This window comes from Daphnia pulex, chromosome 7 (genome assembly GCF_021134715.1).
Source record: "Daphnia pulex isolate KAP4 chromosome 7, ASM2113471v1".
Lineage (NCBI taxonomy): Eukaryota > Metazoa > Arthropoda > Branchiopoda > Diplostraca > Daphniidae > Daphnia > Daphnia pulex.
Window position 1 is genome coordinate 10,758,426 of NC_060023.1, and position 16,124 is coordinate 10,774,549.

Here is a 16,124-nt window from a genome sequence, read left to right on the forward strand (position 1 = left end):
ATATCACGCAATGGAATTCTTCGTCGTAGCACCTGTCGTCGATTCTTTTTGATAATAACACAAAACACCTGGCACTCCGCATAAATTAGATGCGGTGCAGCTTAATTAGAATTAAGCGATAAGACGAAATGGCGGTGAGTTAAAAGAGTCAAATCCTCGTTAATTGTTCCCTCTTGGCCTAACAAAAAAAGGGTCCTGGAGGGTCTTATTGTGGCAATTTCGGTCTAAAAGTTATTATCTGCAGGTTTCGTATACATTTTTTCTTTTATCTTGTATTCGGTAAGGGGGCCTAGTCTACTTGCTGAAACGAACTATTTGATCCAAAAATAATTCCGATCCGTTCAGTGGATGTCAAGCGTGACACGAAAAAACCGCTTTTATCGTTTTTGCGGTTTGGATTTAAGGGAAGGGGTTGATTTTTAATGATTTAAGTCAGCTATTAGATAATGTCGTCTGCTTCTGTTTTGTTTCTGAAAAATTGAGACGAAGTTGAGGACAAGAAGTAAAAAGAAATGATGGCATTCAAAATCCAGCTGAAGGTAAAATTCTATTTGAAATGATTATATGGATTGCTAAAGTAATTTTTTAATTAATGTTAAAAGTCGATCTGGAAAGATATCACGTTGCTTTGAGAAAACAGCATGGCCAACCCAACATCTAGCCTTGCCTTTGCTTTTAGAGATAAAAGTAATTGATTTTGAAAATCATTTAATAATCTATGTGAACATCATTCCAGTGTTGTTCCTGCAGGAAAATCAAAAGTATGTGGTAATCATGTTGCATTAGAAAACATGGTAACATGGTAACAAAATTTTTCATTTCTCGTAAAAGTCTTCTTTTGAAATGTTCATGCTGCAGTATTAATAATTGTGGCTTCCAACAGTTTTACTTTGCAAATTTATGTATCATTTTAAACTCTTTGATTTTCTTGGGAGAACAACACTGGAATAATTTGCTGACAAATACGTTTCAGAGTTTAGTGTGTGTTGAATGATATTCCAATTAAAAAACGCTTTGAACTCTAATCTCTAGAAGCAAAGTTCTACAGCCAGAAAATGTTTTATCCAAAAGGGACCTGATGCCATTCCGGCAGCTCCTCGTTACAACCGCCGTGCTATAAAATTCAGGAAGAAAACACCACTCAGATATCCTATTGGAATTCCAAGGTCTGTTTGAAAATAATTTTAACATTCTTATTTTTTTTCCTCCTCCTTTACTTTCACCTTTGCTATATATTTTTTTCACGTTTCTCTGCACCGGCAATTATTGTTGCTGTATAAATACTTGCGACTGGCGAACAGGCGAAGCTTATGTCAAAGAAATTATTCGGGTGTGACAAAGGGCGGGAGTTCCGGTAGATGGAAATAAGAAAAAGAAACCGGAATTGAAGGATGCGAGCAGTGGAGCATATCTAACGACGAATCCTTGAACGGAAGTGTGCTGGTAATATGACAGTAGCAAGGTGTGTACCAGGCCCACCCATTTACGAGAGATGCTACTATACACAAGTCGTGAGAACGTTCTTCGGTACGTGCAATGTTTTTTTTTTTTTTTTAAGTGAGCCAAGTTCTGAATTCTGAAAAGACCCTTGTAGGTGCACGAAATATTAAAAAATGTGTTAGGATAGCCTTTTCGATGTTCAAATTTGGCGGTTGCGGGTTATAAAGGACGGCGACTATCTTTCTTTCTCTTTCGGGAAAGATTATGACACTCTTAGGCTGGCTCTGTTCGGGACTCAGTCGCTCTCTCGCCTCGCTAGAATGTCGACGTACCTTCCAGCAGTAGCTCGAGCGTGAAAGCATTTGCTGTGCCGCTGTATCCACCAACTATAGACTCGATATCATTTTCGTCCGCCTTTGCGCCCCAATTGGATTATTTATATTCGAAACATGGCTAACCCTCGAGTCACGTATTATCACCTTGTTCTCCTTCCTATCTGCCTGCTGACCACAGTGATGCTTCAGGTGGTAATATCGGCCGAAAATCTAGTCCAGTTGCCGATTATCGTTTCACCGATTCATTATCGATTGACATTGTTACCCATTTTGGAAGACGATTCTCGTTTGTGCGGTCACGTCTGGATTGACGTCAAAGCCCGTTCAGAAACAAACATCATTCTTCTACACTTGTCAGAGTTGAAGATCCTTAAAACCATCGTTCTGCCAATATCGTCGGATGTGAATGAAAGAGCCACTCAGTACCGATCCGAGGATGATGTAGCGGTGGAGAATTTGTGTTTTAATTCAGCCGTTTATCACGATTCGACTATGGATCTTTCCAATATCGCTCTCGATCATCACCTAGATGGACAGAAGCAGCTCTTGAGCATTGTCTTGGGTGAATCTTTGAAAAAGGGAGCCTACTATCGAATCGGTTTACTCTACACCGGTAACATTTACGAAGACAACACAGGATTTTTCCGGGCAAAATACGAAGCTGGAGGTGAAACTGACTGTTGCAAAAGGTACGTACTGGTTTACTTTGTATAAATAATCCTGATGATAATCAATTTGGGACACTCTGGATTTACAGGACAGTTGCTGCCACACAACTGGAGGCCATTCAGGGTATTTTATCTTTGTATAATTTATGCCCCGAGTGGTAGAAAAGTGTTTGACGACAAACTTATTTTCTTTTTTCATGATTTTATGCGTTTGAAACGATTAGCCCGCAAGATGTTCCCATGCATAGATGAGCCGGATAAGAAAGCTACTTTCCAGTTAACGGTGGGACACTTTTTTGCCTTGAAAGCCATCAACAATATGCCGCTTAAATCTTCAGCGCCAATGTATGTTCCACCGTGACTAAAAAACAAAGTTTTTTCGAATATGTATCTATAGCTATTTCAAATGATTAATGGACAACTATTGTGTTTTCTCAGGGCCACAGTGGAGCATTGGGTATGGGACACTTTCGAGACGACACCGGTCATGTCAACATACTTGGTTGCCTGCGTACTCACTGAATTCGGTCATGTGGAAACCGTGTATCATTCAATCAGTGGAAAGGACGTCCCTATTCGATTGTGGACGCACCGTCACCGACTTGCCCATCTGGATTTTGCACTCAACTTGATACCCAAGGCATTGGACAGATTGGAGGACTATACGGGTATACCTTATTCTTTGCCAAAGCTGGACGTCGTCGCCCTTCCTGGATACGAGGAAGGAAAAGCCATGGAGAACTGGGGGCTCATTATTCACAGTGAAATGAATTTGCTGGTGGACGACACAACGGATAGCATAGACAAGTCGATAGTCGGTTCGTTTTTTTACAAGTTTATGCCCAAAAAGGACTTGTAAGTTAAATTCATTCAATTTTCTTTTCAGCGGCTACTATTGTTCATGAACTCGCACACCAATGGATTGGTAATCTCGTATCAGCTACTTCGTGGGACGATATATGGTGAATTAATTTAAATCATTCAATTTAAATGTGTTGCGTCATCCAGAAATTATTTTCCAAGGTTGAACGAAGGCCTTACCACTTTGATGGAGAGTTTCATTTTGGAACAAGTATAAAACTTCACAAATTTATCGTTATTTCTGAATAATAATTTTGGCCTTTTTAGGTGGCATCTGATTTGGAACACGAATCGGTGATGCTTGTCTTTCTTCAAGAGGTTATGAGAAGTGATCTTTTGAGTACTCAATTCCCTCTCAGCGCTCCAGCTAGCAGTTTTCCCACGGCCGATGAAAAATTTGACGTCATCACTTACGCAAAAGGTAAGAATTTCGCCAAAATATTCCAGCATTTCTGTCAAATTCACGATGACTTTTCACGATGACAGGAGCTGCAATTTTCCGCATGGCAAGAAGTTTCGTTGGTCCCGAGGCTTTCCAATCAGCCATCCGCCGATATTTAACCAAATTGCAAGTTATATTCTTTTGTTTGTTGTTACGCGTTGATAATTCAAACGCCAGAAGCGCATGATAACAAATCTGCGGTTTGATTTCTCTGTGCAGTCAGTTTTCAAGTGCCAATAGCACAGATATGTGGAATATGATCAATCAAGAAGCCCGTCGCACACACACCATTTCCGGTCGGATGAGCGTAGCTCGAATCATGAAAACATGGACGCAACAGCCTGGATATCCGCTCGTTCATGTCCATCGAGGCAAAAATGGAATCCTGCATATCAGTCAAGTAAGTCTTCATAACGAAATCAATCAACATTAACTATAGGGGTGATTGTGGACAATCCAAAATGAATTTGATTGATGTCCATTCCTAGAGACCGTTCAAAAGTGAGGATGTTCCCGCCATAGATAACGCTACAATGGCCATATCGGCGTCATGGTGGGTTCCCATTTCCATGACGAATGGTGAGCAACGTAAATTTTCACCAAAGGATTTGCTTCCCGTCGCCTGGTTATCACCTCGAAAACCTTCGATGGAATTCCAAGGCACGATGGGAGACAACACTTGGGTGTTGGTGAACCAACAGGCCGGCAACTACTACCGTGTCAACTACGACAAACAAAACTGGGATCTTCTATCTCAGCAGTTGATGCGCAATCACACCGTCATTCCATTTATCTCGCGGTCACAGCTCGTCGACGACGCTTTCGTTTTGGGACACGCGAAAATTATCACGTACGACGTAGCGCTCGATATGATTCGATATCTGTCCAATACGAACGATGACCTTTTGATCCGAAGAGTCGCCCAAAGTCACATCCAGTTTATTGAAGGAACCTCTGAAAATGCAATTAAAAATCCCGAAAGAGAGGTAACAATTATTTATTACTTTTCTTAATTGATGATAGTCTAAAACAAGATTGTTTTACAAAGAAACTGATCAGGAGTATGTCGTCGTATCTTAATCGGGATCGGAAATCTCGAATGGCGAAAATGTCTACAAATGATTTGAGGGATTTGAGCACCGGTGATTGCGACGTGGGAGATCGCCAATGCGTCAATAAAGCTCTTCTACTTTTCCAGGCCTTTATTAGCGGCTCTACCCTTCCAGTAGACGACAAGTGAGTATTGAATATGAAAATGCAATGCTTCTTTTATTAACTGAACTTGTTTGTTAGATCCGCCAACTCAGACTCAATATGGTGTGCTGCTATCCGCCACGGAAGCAATTCAGAATGGGACTTTGCATGGAATATGACACGCTCATCCGACCTTCAATCGTCATTAGTAAGGAGGAAGATGCTCAAAGCAATGTGTTGCACTACGGACTCGATTCATTCCAAGCAATTACTGACACGAGTTTTACATCCAAACATCAAACAACGACCGAAAGACACTTCAATGATCATGAATCACTTGATAAAGAATCCTTCAGCTCGACCGATTGCCCTCAACTTTATGCTGTCAAACTTTGCTTTCCTCCACAAACAGTAAGCACTCTCTCTCTCTATCGAAATAGGCCGTCAACTATTGAGTCTAATTGAAACGCTATTGTTCAACCTAGTTTCCGAAATCCTTCCGTGACTTCTGAATTACTTACGGCCTTCGCCAAACATTCCTACTCAAGCGAAGAACTGGAAAAGGTTGGATTTCATTTTACCTTCTAAAATTAACGAATCAATCAATTTGGTTTTTCTTAAAAGGTGAGAGCGTTCGTCATGAATAACTCAAACGAGCTGGAGGCCGGAGGTGTTAATCGTATTCTCGCTGCTGTAAGAAATAATCTCTTTTGGTTGGAACTCACCAGCGACAATTTCCGAGGAGCTCTTCATTCCGATAATAAGTAGAATTATAAATTGTTCAAATCGATACTTTGCCATTCATACCGTATGCTTCTAAAGCACGCCTATGTAGGTCTTGGTACTAACAATCACAAAACATTTAAAATTTGTACAAAAAAACGTGACTGATGTTAACTTAGTTTAGTGGTCGCTAAATATATAAGTATCTGCGCATAAAATGAATAATGAAATCGTTTCGCTTTGAGGAGATGATCGCCAGACGTGGAAGAAATTTATGATGTCAATCCTTTTAAGCGTTAAGACCACGTACACATTTTACCTGATCTGAGCGTAGTGCACACGGTCTGAATGCAAGAATACGACAGGATCACCGACCAGCTTCAGGCTCTCAATCGTCAGTGGGATGTCGAGCGGCCATGACGAGCCGGACGATTGTGGCTGTCATCCAGCAGCACGTCATTTACAACGAGTGCCTTCCCCGAGTCCTTTGCTGTAACGCCACTCATCTTTACGGGCTTAGCCTATGGACAGAAGATTCATACGATTCCAACTTCACTCCGGAATCTTCAACGAGTTATCCTCGTCCGCTGCTGTCCGCCGCCCACCTTTATGGGAAATCCTTGGTCCGACCATTTTCACCAAGAGTGGACGCCTCTTTCAAGGTACTGTGCGCTAAAATTCACATACATTCGTGTAGATGGAAGCTTTTCTATAAATGGAATTTTCCAAATCAAAGTCGACCAGTCCATTCGACATTTTGAAAATTGTTGGCGCCCTTTAAAAGTTCTAACGATTTGATTGAAAGACGCCAACTATGGTTCATAGATGGCGTTATTTTATTCTTTCTTTTTGAAAGTCCAAAATCACTTTCATGGCAGCAGACCCGCAGACTTGTTTTGTCATCATTTCAAAATACCGGCTAGAAAACTTGGCGTCTTTCCCGTTATCACTGTCAAGTCTGCGATTGCCTTATTTATGTGCATTTGACATGAAAATGACCCAAAGTGTTTTGATATTCAGCACCGGTTTCTAATCATCGGGTAGCGCCCAACATACTTATCAGTCCCAACAACACGGTAGTTGCATTTCCCACTGGTTATTATTTCTATTGTGCTCTATTTTAGATACCTTTCAACAGGTTGCTACTCTGCGAACATGTTCATATCGCAAATGAATTTAGTTTAATTAAAGCCAAAAAAGGCCATACTATATATAAATCAGAGCATTTCCTACTTTTCAAAAACATCTGTCAATCAAAACCGCACTGATCGCTCGGAGGGACGAACAATATCCGACTTCAATCGTGACAGTTTTCGATGGAGATCGTAAACAGGTCTGTATATACGTCTAGATACCGTTAGTACTTTGAATGTTACGGATTTAGGCACGACAAAGCTTATCAGGTGCTCCGTATCAATAATATTATTGCAGCCATGCACAAACGTCAGACGTGATCTCAAATGCTTATCAAGATTCTGACGCCTTTTATTTGCCTGTAACGTGTCCTGTCCATATGTTATATACCTACAAGGAAAGGGAATTACGGATGGACTAGTTTCCTTAATAATTATATCGAACGACGGAAAGGAAAGGCGAAATGTTGATGAATTGCGGCGGACCACACCGATTGGATAACCTATATTCTCATTTTCAGTATAGGTTCTTATCAATAAGATGGGCGCTCTCGCTATATAGAAAGTTGAGTTAGCTATTCGTCCGACACCGTTTCGTATACCGTATATAGAATTAACATAATCTCAACTTTTTTCTCTTAAATAAATCCTATGCCGGAACCTATTCTCCTTTATGCATTGTTTGGTTTATATCTCCGTTCCGAAAAACCTGGCGAGTAAGCTTCTTTGACAAGCAACATTATGCATGCGACCTTATCCCCCGCTTGTTCCTTTACTATATACATCTGCTATTATAATAAGCCTTGTGATGGGGACGAGCCATACAAATACTTTTGTCCCTTTTGTACGCTCGAATAGCTTCCTGCTTCTAGTTCCGTCAAAGAATTAAAATCATGACTTGAGAATTTGGGACAATGTAAAATAACAGGATTGAGCCAAAAGGGAGACAACCAATTAAAAAAAAGAAAAAAAAAAAGTGTTGGAAGCCGCCAAACCTGATTGTTATCAGGGATGGACTCGATATTTTGCGAGTCATTCTGATGATGCACTCAATTTGTAACATATATTTTACAAAATTTCCAATTAAAAATTGAATGGGAAATAACGGAATAAGTTGTAAACATTTCAATCATTTTACACGCAATATTTGCAACCTCGCCTTCTGAATTTCTGATTTGCAATTCTAGCAGTCGACACTTTTGTACACAATCGAAATCGTGAACACGTGAGTCGTGAGGCTCGTGTGTGCTGTGATCGTCACCGAATTCCGGTACCAGGAAACATACTGTAAAAAGGTAAAAAAATATACTACATTTCAAATCCGACATCGTCCAACCTTTCAAGTGTGAGATCAGCAAACCACAAATGAATAATCTGTGTGACTGTACTTTGTAGTATACCTAGTGGCCGCGATTCTTTTGGTGACTAGGGCTGTCGATCAATGTCATTTTAACTTTATACTGTTTCTTCGTGTCTATACCGAAATAGCATTGCCATTGTTAGTTGGGTGTAGGAGTGGTTTTTACTTTATTTTCCATACAATGCGGTTTTCGACTTCACGTGCCGAAAAAGAGAGAAGAAAAAAAAAACCACCTGAGGTTTCTCTTTTATGTGGGCAGGTGATCCTCATCTTGAGGAGAAAATGGTCGACTCACCATCAGTCAGCAAGCGGCGTTGATGCTGATCACAAGTAAAAATATTATACGCTTCTTTTTATTTGTCAACGCCAATAATTTTACAAGCGCAGGCTCACATCTGTTTTTCGTATTCGTTATTTTTGTGGTTACATCATGCTGTGCTTAAAAATAAATTTTGTTTGTTCGAATTCAATGATGAAAGTTCTATTGATTGCCGTTTATTTTGCGAGACTAGTGGTTACCAAAAGTCCCCATACTGACGTAGAAAATCTTAGTCCTTATCGACTTCCAGATGCCATATCTCCTGTTAATTATCAGCTGACACTTTTACCAGTTATTGAAGACAAACCTCGACTGTGTGGCCACGTTTGGATCAATGTGACAGTCCATTCCTCGACCAATGTCATTATTCTTCACGGTCAAATCCTTCCCGTCGAGACGGTTGTTTATGCAGACAGTGAACCGACTGATGACAACGGGGCATCGAGATCAGTGGTGGAAAAGTTATGTTTCTCCGGTGTACTCGCTACCCTCGAACAGTTGAACGACGACCAACCAAAGGCTCGAGACGACAACGATATTGCTCAAAGCGTTCATTTAAATGAAGACTCTGAACAACTGATTATTATTCTTAAAGAGGAACTGGTGGTAGGTGCCTATTACCGGATTGGTATCCTCTACTTGGCAGAGATTAATGACGGTGACAACATCGGGTTCTTCCGCGTCCAGAAGAAAAATGAAGACGTCAGCAATTGCTGTCCGCAAAGGTATTGTGTTGTTCAGAATTCAACTTTTATTTTAAATCGAAAATTGGGAAACCAAAAACTTTAAAACTTTCACGGGAAATTGTGTTTTTTTTTTCTTTCTTTCTTTTTATTTATGCATCGGGTTATCATTATTTTCCCATCAGATGGCTAGGGGCCACTCAATTCGAACCTGCACATGGTGAGCTCATTTGCTTTAATGTATTAAATATATAGAGAGAAGAAATCGAATGAATAGGTCACTATTCCACTGTCCTACATAGCCATTGTACCTGTATCGTAGTTGTAATCCAAAGAAATCCCAACTCTTGTACTTTCCTGTTGTATTGTAACGACAGCTTTTTCTATTATTTTATGCTAATCAGCTCGTAAAGTATTCCCTTCCTTTGACGAACCCGCTTTCAAAGCGACTATTGGACTCACAGTTGGACATGATTCTGTGCTAAAAGCCATTTCCAACATGCCTTGGAAATCGTCAAAATCCTTGTAAGTTTTAGTGCATAAGTTAGAATAAAACGCTATGGTCTTGAGACACACATACTTGAACACACACAGAGAAACCGTTGACGACTGGGTTTGGGATACATTTGAAACCACTCCGGCGATGTCTACCTATTTGCTGGCGTGCGTCCTGTCCGAACTCGAGTACTTGGAGACCAGCTACCTGTCAATAGACGGCCGAAATGTTTCTCTCCGACTATGGACTGAAAAACCGAAATTCAATCAACTGGATCTGGCGTACCGTTTGGTTCCTCAAATTATGGAAACGTTAGAAAACTACATAGGAATTCCCTACTCTCTTCCTAAACTGGACATGGTCTCACTCCCAGGATATGATTTAGCCCGAGCCATGGAAAACTGGGGCTTGATCGTGCAAAGGTTTGTATATAATGCATTAAATTGGAATTAATGTGCCGCCTTTATTCAACTCCCAATTTCTCTTAATTTAGTGAATCGACTCTCCTTAAAGATAGCAACAAGGATGACACAATGGAAAAGGCTATTTTTGCCATCACTATTGTTCACGAACTTGCTCACCAATGGTTCGGAAACCTCGTCACATCTAGCTGGTTCGAATTTTGATTTTTTTGATTTTACTAACTAAATATTGATTCTTAATTGTTGTACTAGGTGGTCTGACATCTGGTTAAATGAAGGGCTAGCAACGCTTTTTGAGGGGATCGTCCTTAATCGGGTATAGTTAAATGCCGCTTAATATTCTACGTGATTATTTTTAAACTTGTATTTCATTTTTTTGTAATGCAGATAGCCCCTGAACTTGGAGTTGACGTCATCACCGTCCTCTTTTTTCAACAAGCGTTGTTTCACGATAACATGAACATATCTGTACCTCTGAACTATCCAGTTGAACTACTTCCTACCATCGAACATAAGTTTGACGGATTTGCCTACGCTAAAGGTTTATTTCTTAACAATTGTTAAATATCATTAAACATATTTAATATTCATGTTTTTTGGGGTTCTCTAGCGTCCGTGATTTTCAGAATGGTTAAATCGTTTGTTGGAGACGAAGCTTTCCGGAGCGGGCTTAATCGCTATTTCAATAAATTGTAAGATTATATTTGCTTAGATTGAAAAGTTTTTCTTAATTTTACAGATAGAACGTATTTTATTTGTGTAGTCAATTTAAAGCCGCCAACAGCACCGACTTATGGATAATTCTCACCCAAGAATCTCGCCGGACATCCACAATCTCTTCTCGCAAACATCTGACTAGGATCATGAAGAATTGGACTGACCAATCTGGATATCCGTTGATTCAAGTAGATCGCAATCCAGATGGTACAATCCAACTCACACAGGTGCGTAACAAAGCAATTTTAAGGAATCCAACGCCGCATGAAAATAAAATGTCATTGAACTATGTTATTTATATTCTAGACACCATATTCTGATTTGAATATGCATTCGTTGGATAACGTTACCGAGACTGCTTCTTGGTGGGTCCCTATCTCAATGACCAATGGTGGAGATCCTAAATTCTCTCTAAAAGATAGACTTCCGGTAGTGTGGCTTACCCCCAAGGTGCCATCGATGGCCATTGAAGGTCCCGACGACAGTAACACCTGGATTTTAGTTAACCTTGAATACAGCGGCTATTACCGAGTGAATTATGATCGGCTTGGATGGGAGCTTCTGTCTGAACAGCTTGTGCGCAATCACACAGTGATTCCAGCTTTGAATCGAGCCCAACTGATTGACGACGTGTTCACTCTTTGTCACATTAAAATCCTACCGTATGAAGTCAGCCTGAGATTGATTGAATATCTCGCCCATGCTGAGGAAGAACCTTTCGTTCGGAGTGTTGCAGTCGGCCATGTCGGTCGTATTCAACAAATGATGGAGATGCAACATATCAACAATGACTATCTTACCGTTCGTTTTCCAGATTTACATTTCATAATTTTTTATTCTTGTTGAACTAAAATTTTGTTTTTATCGCGTAGAACATGGTTAAGGTTATGATGAGTTACATTGTGCCGTCGCAGAAAACCGAGTCTAGAAATTTTTATTCCACTGATGTTGACTTTCGCTGCCTAAGTGAGGATGATCAATGCGTGAGTCGTGTTCTAAGCCTCTTCCATGACTTTGCTAATGGAACCGAGACTTCTGCTCAATCCAGGTATGTTTATCACAAAATTTTCAGTAAACCCTATCATTCATTTACATTGCTGTCGACACACATAGGTTAATGAAAAATCATTTTGACCATGTTTGGTGCACAGCCTTGCGCCACGGAGGCAAATCAGAATGGTCCTACGCTTGGAATAGTACTCGTACTCCCTCAACAAAATTGCCCAAGAAAAGAAAAATTCTTAAAGCGATGGGTTGTACCGCGGATGTGAATCGCATCCAGCAATTGCTTTCTCGAGTCTTTCTTCCTAGTACCAGCCAACAGCCCATTGAAACTTCAATCATCCTACACAGTTTAGCTGAGAATCCTTCTGCCCGTCCGTCGGTCATGACATTCGTTATGAAAAATTGGGCGTTTCTCAGCAAACAGTAAGTCTCGCACATTCTGTGAAATATTTATCAAAAATTAATTGTGATTGACTTTCATAAGTTTCCGAAATCCTTCTCTGATGCGGGATCTTCTTGTGGTTGTCACTCAACATTCTTCCTCAATAGCAGAACTGAGAAAGGTTGGTATTTCAGCCAAAAAGCTCAGAAGAAGGTACTCATTTTAAATTTTTAATATACTTAAGGTGAGCGCCTTTTTGGAGCAAAAAGCAAAAGAGCTCGGACCAGGAATTACCGATCTCATCGTCGCCACGATTAGCAGTAATATACGACAGGTTGAGCTGCTGAAGCTAGACTTAAGCTATCAGGGTTTAATTCATGATTTTAGCAATGATCTAACTCAAGTAGAACAAATTTCATTATCTGAAAATTGATTTGTACTTCAACGCATGACATAATATTGATTCTCTTGTGCTGGTACGTAATTTATTCAATGTCAATTCAAACGGTGAACTTAACTAACACTTTTTATTGTTGATGAGCTTGTACTAAAGTTAAATTATAGGTGTTAAAGTTTCTGTTTGAAATTTGCATTCTGAATGGTGTTAATTGTTGAAGCTTAAAAGACATTCTCAGAAAGCTTTTATTTGTTATTGGTAAACTGTAATATAAAGACCTACTCAAATTAATAGTAGCCTACTACTGGGGCTTATCACTTTAAAAATCCTACGAAAAACAGGTGATTTTTCACCGCTTGTGTTAATAGCTGGCGGCGAAGTTCATCATCTTGGCTTAGGCTGCCTGGGTAAGTTCAAATGGATCAATCGTTATTTTCAAATTAACACAGCTTTGTAATTTCAAAGAGCAAATAGGATATAAACGGAAGACGAAACAGCAATGAATCGAAATTGCGGTCTTGTGAAAGGAGTCCGACTACTTAGCGTGCATTATGTTGTCGATTCACGCTAAATAATTGTTTCGAGGTAACGACTGGTTTTTTATTTCCTTTACGAAATAATTCATCTGAAGTTTCACTTAACTGACCATAATAACTAAAAATAACTTAAATGTCACGGACTGTAAACAAATTAAGCAATTTTCATTTATGTAACAAACTTTTCGTCAATCTTTCCTTAATCTTTCGAATCCTGTGTGGTACGATCACCCTTGTACCTTATTACGTTGCTTTATCAGTTCGCCAGCAAATAGTGTTTGCCAGAGAGTAAATAACGTTCACCATGACTAGGCTTTTTAAGACTATATAACAACTTTGTTTAGTAACGTGATTGTCAGTTTGTAATACTCTTTGTTGTGGGAGGAAAATTTACGAAATGTAAGTACTACAAAACTTTCAAAATTGAATTTAAAATAATTTATTCATGCTTAAAATCTACTTAATCATCATCGTTTCTTTTTGACAGAAAATGAAGTACGGCCAAACTTTAGGTTGCATGGTAGCGGTTATACTGCTGAGCTGTGGATGCTTGGCGAAACCCAGCAATCGTGAAACAGTCATGGAAAATGAGAAAGAACTCGATCCTGCTTTCATTTTACGCTGGACAGTAATTGAAGGCACGGGTGACATTGAAATAGAAATCCAAGCTAATTGCACTGGCTGGACGGGGATTAGTTTTGCTGAGGGCCAGATTGGCCAGCCTGGATCATACGGCGACGTTATGATGGGGGGATTCAACGATGAACTCCAGCTGGGCTACAGTGAAGTATTGAAATTTAAACGTAAAAGTAGCAGTTTTTCTGTTATTAATGTTATGCATGTTGCTTATATAGGATAGACACATTGCTCTGGAGAATCCTGATCCTGCTAATGGACACTTGTTTGATGACAGCAACGATATTTTGTTGAAAAGTGCTCGATACGAGGAACCGTGGACCATCATCCGCATTTTACGTAGTCTCAATACTGGCGATTCCCAAGATATCCCTATTTTGGTAAAATTTTTAAAATATTATTTTTACACATTGAAATACGAGTGAACTTACAATTTTATCTGTAAAAAGCCTGGACCAATGACAGTAGCTTGGACCATTTCTTCCACTGACGATACGTCTCTTGGGCACGACACCGCTGGCCTCAGTCGAGTAACCTTCATTCCTCTTTGAAGAGAAAAGAAGCTTAATTACAGATATGGCTGTTCATAAATTGCGATTAATTGCTTTATCCAATTTTAGCTTTCAAAAATAAATAAAATCTACATGAAAATAGTTAATACAGCAACGAAATTTCCAATTTTTTTTATTGGGAAAAAATGTTGTGAAGTTTTTTATTTGCTGGAGTTATCCAAAAATTATTGCACACTTACACTTTCTATCTATTACTTTTTACTTAGATACGAAAAAAAAATCGCTAAAACGGAAAATAGCTTGCTTGGTATAGTGATCGTTAGATGGCGTAGGAACCGTAATATAAAATTTCCCTTCGTCTGCAGTGTGTAAAATATGTAAATCAAGAAGGTAATTTGAATATAATAAGTTTGTTTGCTGCAGGGTAGCAAAAATCTCTACATTAGTAAGTAGATAATCACTTAATTGTTGTTTTGAATTTTTTATTGTTGTTGAATAACAACATATGTCTATGTATGTTAAGAAGTTGAATATTGAGAACGCGTGACGAAGCATTTTAACATTAAACGTACACGTAGTACCATAGACTACGAAGTAGTACGATTAATTCGGCAAACTGGTCTATTGGTTAAGAAATAAGAATGTAAAGTCAATTTATGAGGGTTGTTTAAGATTATATTAGGTAAAAAAAACTGTAAAAGGTAGAAGTTATAAAGTGCATCAAGTGAAACTAAAACATTGTTTATGAAAAGAACACTAGATTTTCAAAACTAATGGTTTCTAACAAAAGAGAGATAAAACGATAGCATGAAATAATGTAATAGAATAATGATCCTTGGTCAGCGCACTGAAAAAATACCAGACAAAACAGATCATCAGAGTTGAAAGCAAACATGTCAATATTGTGTTGCACAGCATTATGAAGTTCACATGGACAAAATAGGTTGTAATTAACATAAAACTACATTGTTTTCACTATTATAAATTTCAAATCAATTACAGACTCAAAAAATCTATCTATTTTCCAAATGCTAAATTATAGTGGTCGCTGACTGTTTGTGCAATTTGAAATTTGTTGGAATGCGAGTCCACTTACACATGTTTGCGTTAAGGAGGAACATTTATTAATTTGTTTTCAATTATAATTTTTTTCAGTCAAAATTTCTGTGAGCTGCTGAGGTCCGAAGACTTTCATTTGGGGCATTGGCTGCTCGCCTTTGCTATTCCAATTGGGAATGGAGCCACTCAAGTACATGTTTGTCGGATTTTCACGTGGTCCGGTGTAAAAATCGTGGTTATAGCTGATGGCTTTAAAAAGTAAGTTCTTGTTTTCTCTGTCACTTTTACTCATGTCCAGCATATTTTCAATCGTGTATTCGTAATGTATGCTGATCACTCTTGTGATGACTTCTTGCGAGCCAATTTTATCGCGAAACTTCTCAAAGTTCTTCTCGTGATCTCGGTAGAAAATTTGATTGCATTCTTGTTTCATTCTGGAAATATTCCAATCTTCATTGACACCTCCGGAATTGAGGGAAATAATATGACCGTATTCGTCTCCCTCTTGAAAACCTAGTAGGCCCTTTATTTTCTCCTTTTTTTTAGGATTGCGCTGATGTTTTCTGTCCGTTTCCGTTGTAATAATTCTGACGGGTCTACCCAATCTGTCGTATTCAATTCTTGTTTTATCTCCATGTCTTTCAATACGATATGCACCTCCCTGTAAGTGTTGGTAGTGGCGATCGACACCCAATTTGCTCATGAATCGAGCTCGATCATTTCCTTTGGCGTGATTCTTTAACTTGTTGATCGTATGATCTACCGAAGGATCGTTTTGAGCCATTGAAAGTGAACCGAAGAAGC

General features: G+C 39.2%; 3 protein-coding genes across 5 annotated transcripts; all 3 read left to right on the plus strand.

Annotated features, from left to right (window-relative positions):
- Nucleotides 1–448: 448 nt before the first annotated feature.
- On the plus strand, nucleotides 449–5,881 carry LOC124197509 (glutamyl aminopeptidase-like). The gene is made up of 16 exons (XM_046593015.1): nucleotides 449–539; nucleotides 603–687; nucleotides 1,033–2,464; nucleotides 2,533–2,567; nucleotides 2,668–2,788; nucleotides 2,882–3,261; nucleotides 3,330–3,405; nucleotides 3,467–3,515; nucleotides 3,572–3,725; nucleotides 3,791–3,872; nucleotides 3,966–4,146; nucleotides 4,235–4,732; nucleotides 4,795–4,982; nucleotides 5,040–5,351; nucleotides 5,426–5,504; nucleotides 5,565–5,881. The coding sequence occupies exons 3-16, from the start codon at nucleotides 1,890–1,892 to the stop codon at nucleotides 5,706–5,708; spliced, it is 2,874 nt and encodes a 957-aa protein (XP_046448971.1). The 5' UTR covers nucleotides 449–539; nucleotides 603–687; nucleotides 1,033–1,889; the 3' UTR covers nucleotides 5,709–5,881.
- Nucleotides 5,882–7,870: 1,989 nt separating this feature from the next.
- Nucleotides 7,871–14,427, plus strand: LOC124197375 (thyrotropin-releasing hormone-degrading ectoenzyme-like). 3 transcript variants are annotated; one of them, XM_046592816.1, is made up of 19 exons: nucleotides 7,871–8,091; nucleotides 8,416–9,200; nucleotides 9,344–9,378; nucleotides 9,563–9,683; nucleotides 9,753–10,076; nucleotides 10,148–10,267; nucleotides 10,329–10,392; nucleotides 10,464–10,617; nucleotides 10,687–10,768; nucleotides 10,840–11,020; nucleotides 11,100–11,594; nucleotides 11,666–11,841; nucleotides 11,907–12,221; nucleotides 12,283–12,361; nucleotides 12,425–12,984; nucleotides 13,043–13,512; nucleotides 13,601–13,900; nucleotides 13,968–14,129; nucleotides 14,199–14,427. In XM_046592816.1, the coding sequence occupies exons 2-15, from the start codon at nucleotides 8,587–8,589 to the stop codon at nucleotides 12,611–12,613; spliced, it is 2,949 nt and encodes a 982-aa protein (XP_046448772.1). In that variant the 5' UTR covers nucleotides 7,871–8,091; nucleotides 8,416–8,586; the 3' UTR covers nucleotides 12,614–12,984; nucleotides 13,043–13,512; nucleotides 13,601–13,900; nucleotides 13,968–14,129; nucleotides 14,199–14,427. The 3 variants fall into 3 exon arrangements, with proteins under 3 accessions (XP_046448772.1, XP_046448773.1, XP_046448771.1); XM_046592817.1 differs by having other exon boundaries at nucleotides 8,416–8,486; nucleotides 8,669–9,200; nucleotides 12,425–13,512; XM_046592815.1 differs by having other exon boundaries at nucleotides 12,425–13,512.
- On the plus strand, nucleotides 13,604–14,300 carry LOC124198422. Its single transcript, XM_046594253.1, has 3 exons — nucleotides 13,604–13,900; nucleotides 13,968–14,129; nucleotides 14,199–14,300. The coding sequence occupies exons 1-3, from the start codon at nucleotides 13,604–13,606 to the stop codon at nucleotides 14,298–14,300; spliced, it is 561 nt and encodes a 186-aa protein (XP_046450209.1).
- Nucleotides 14,428–16,124: the final 1,697 nt, after the last annotated feature.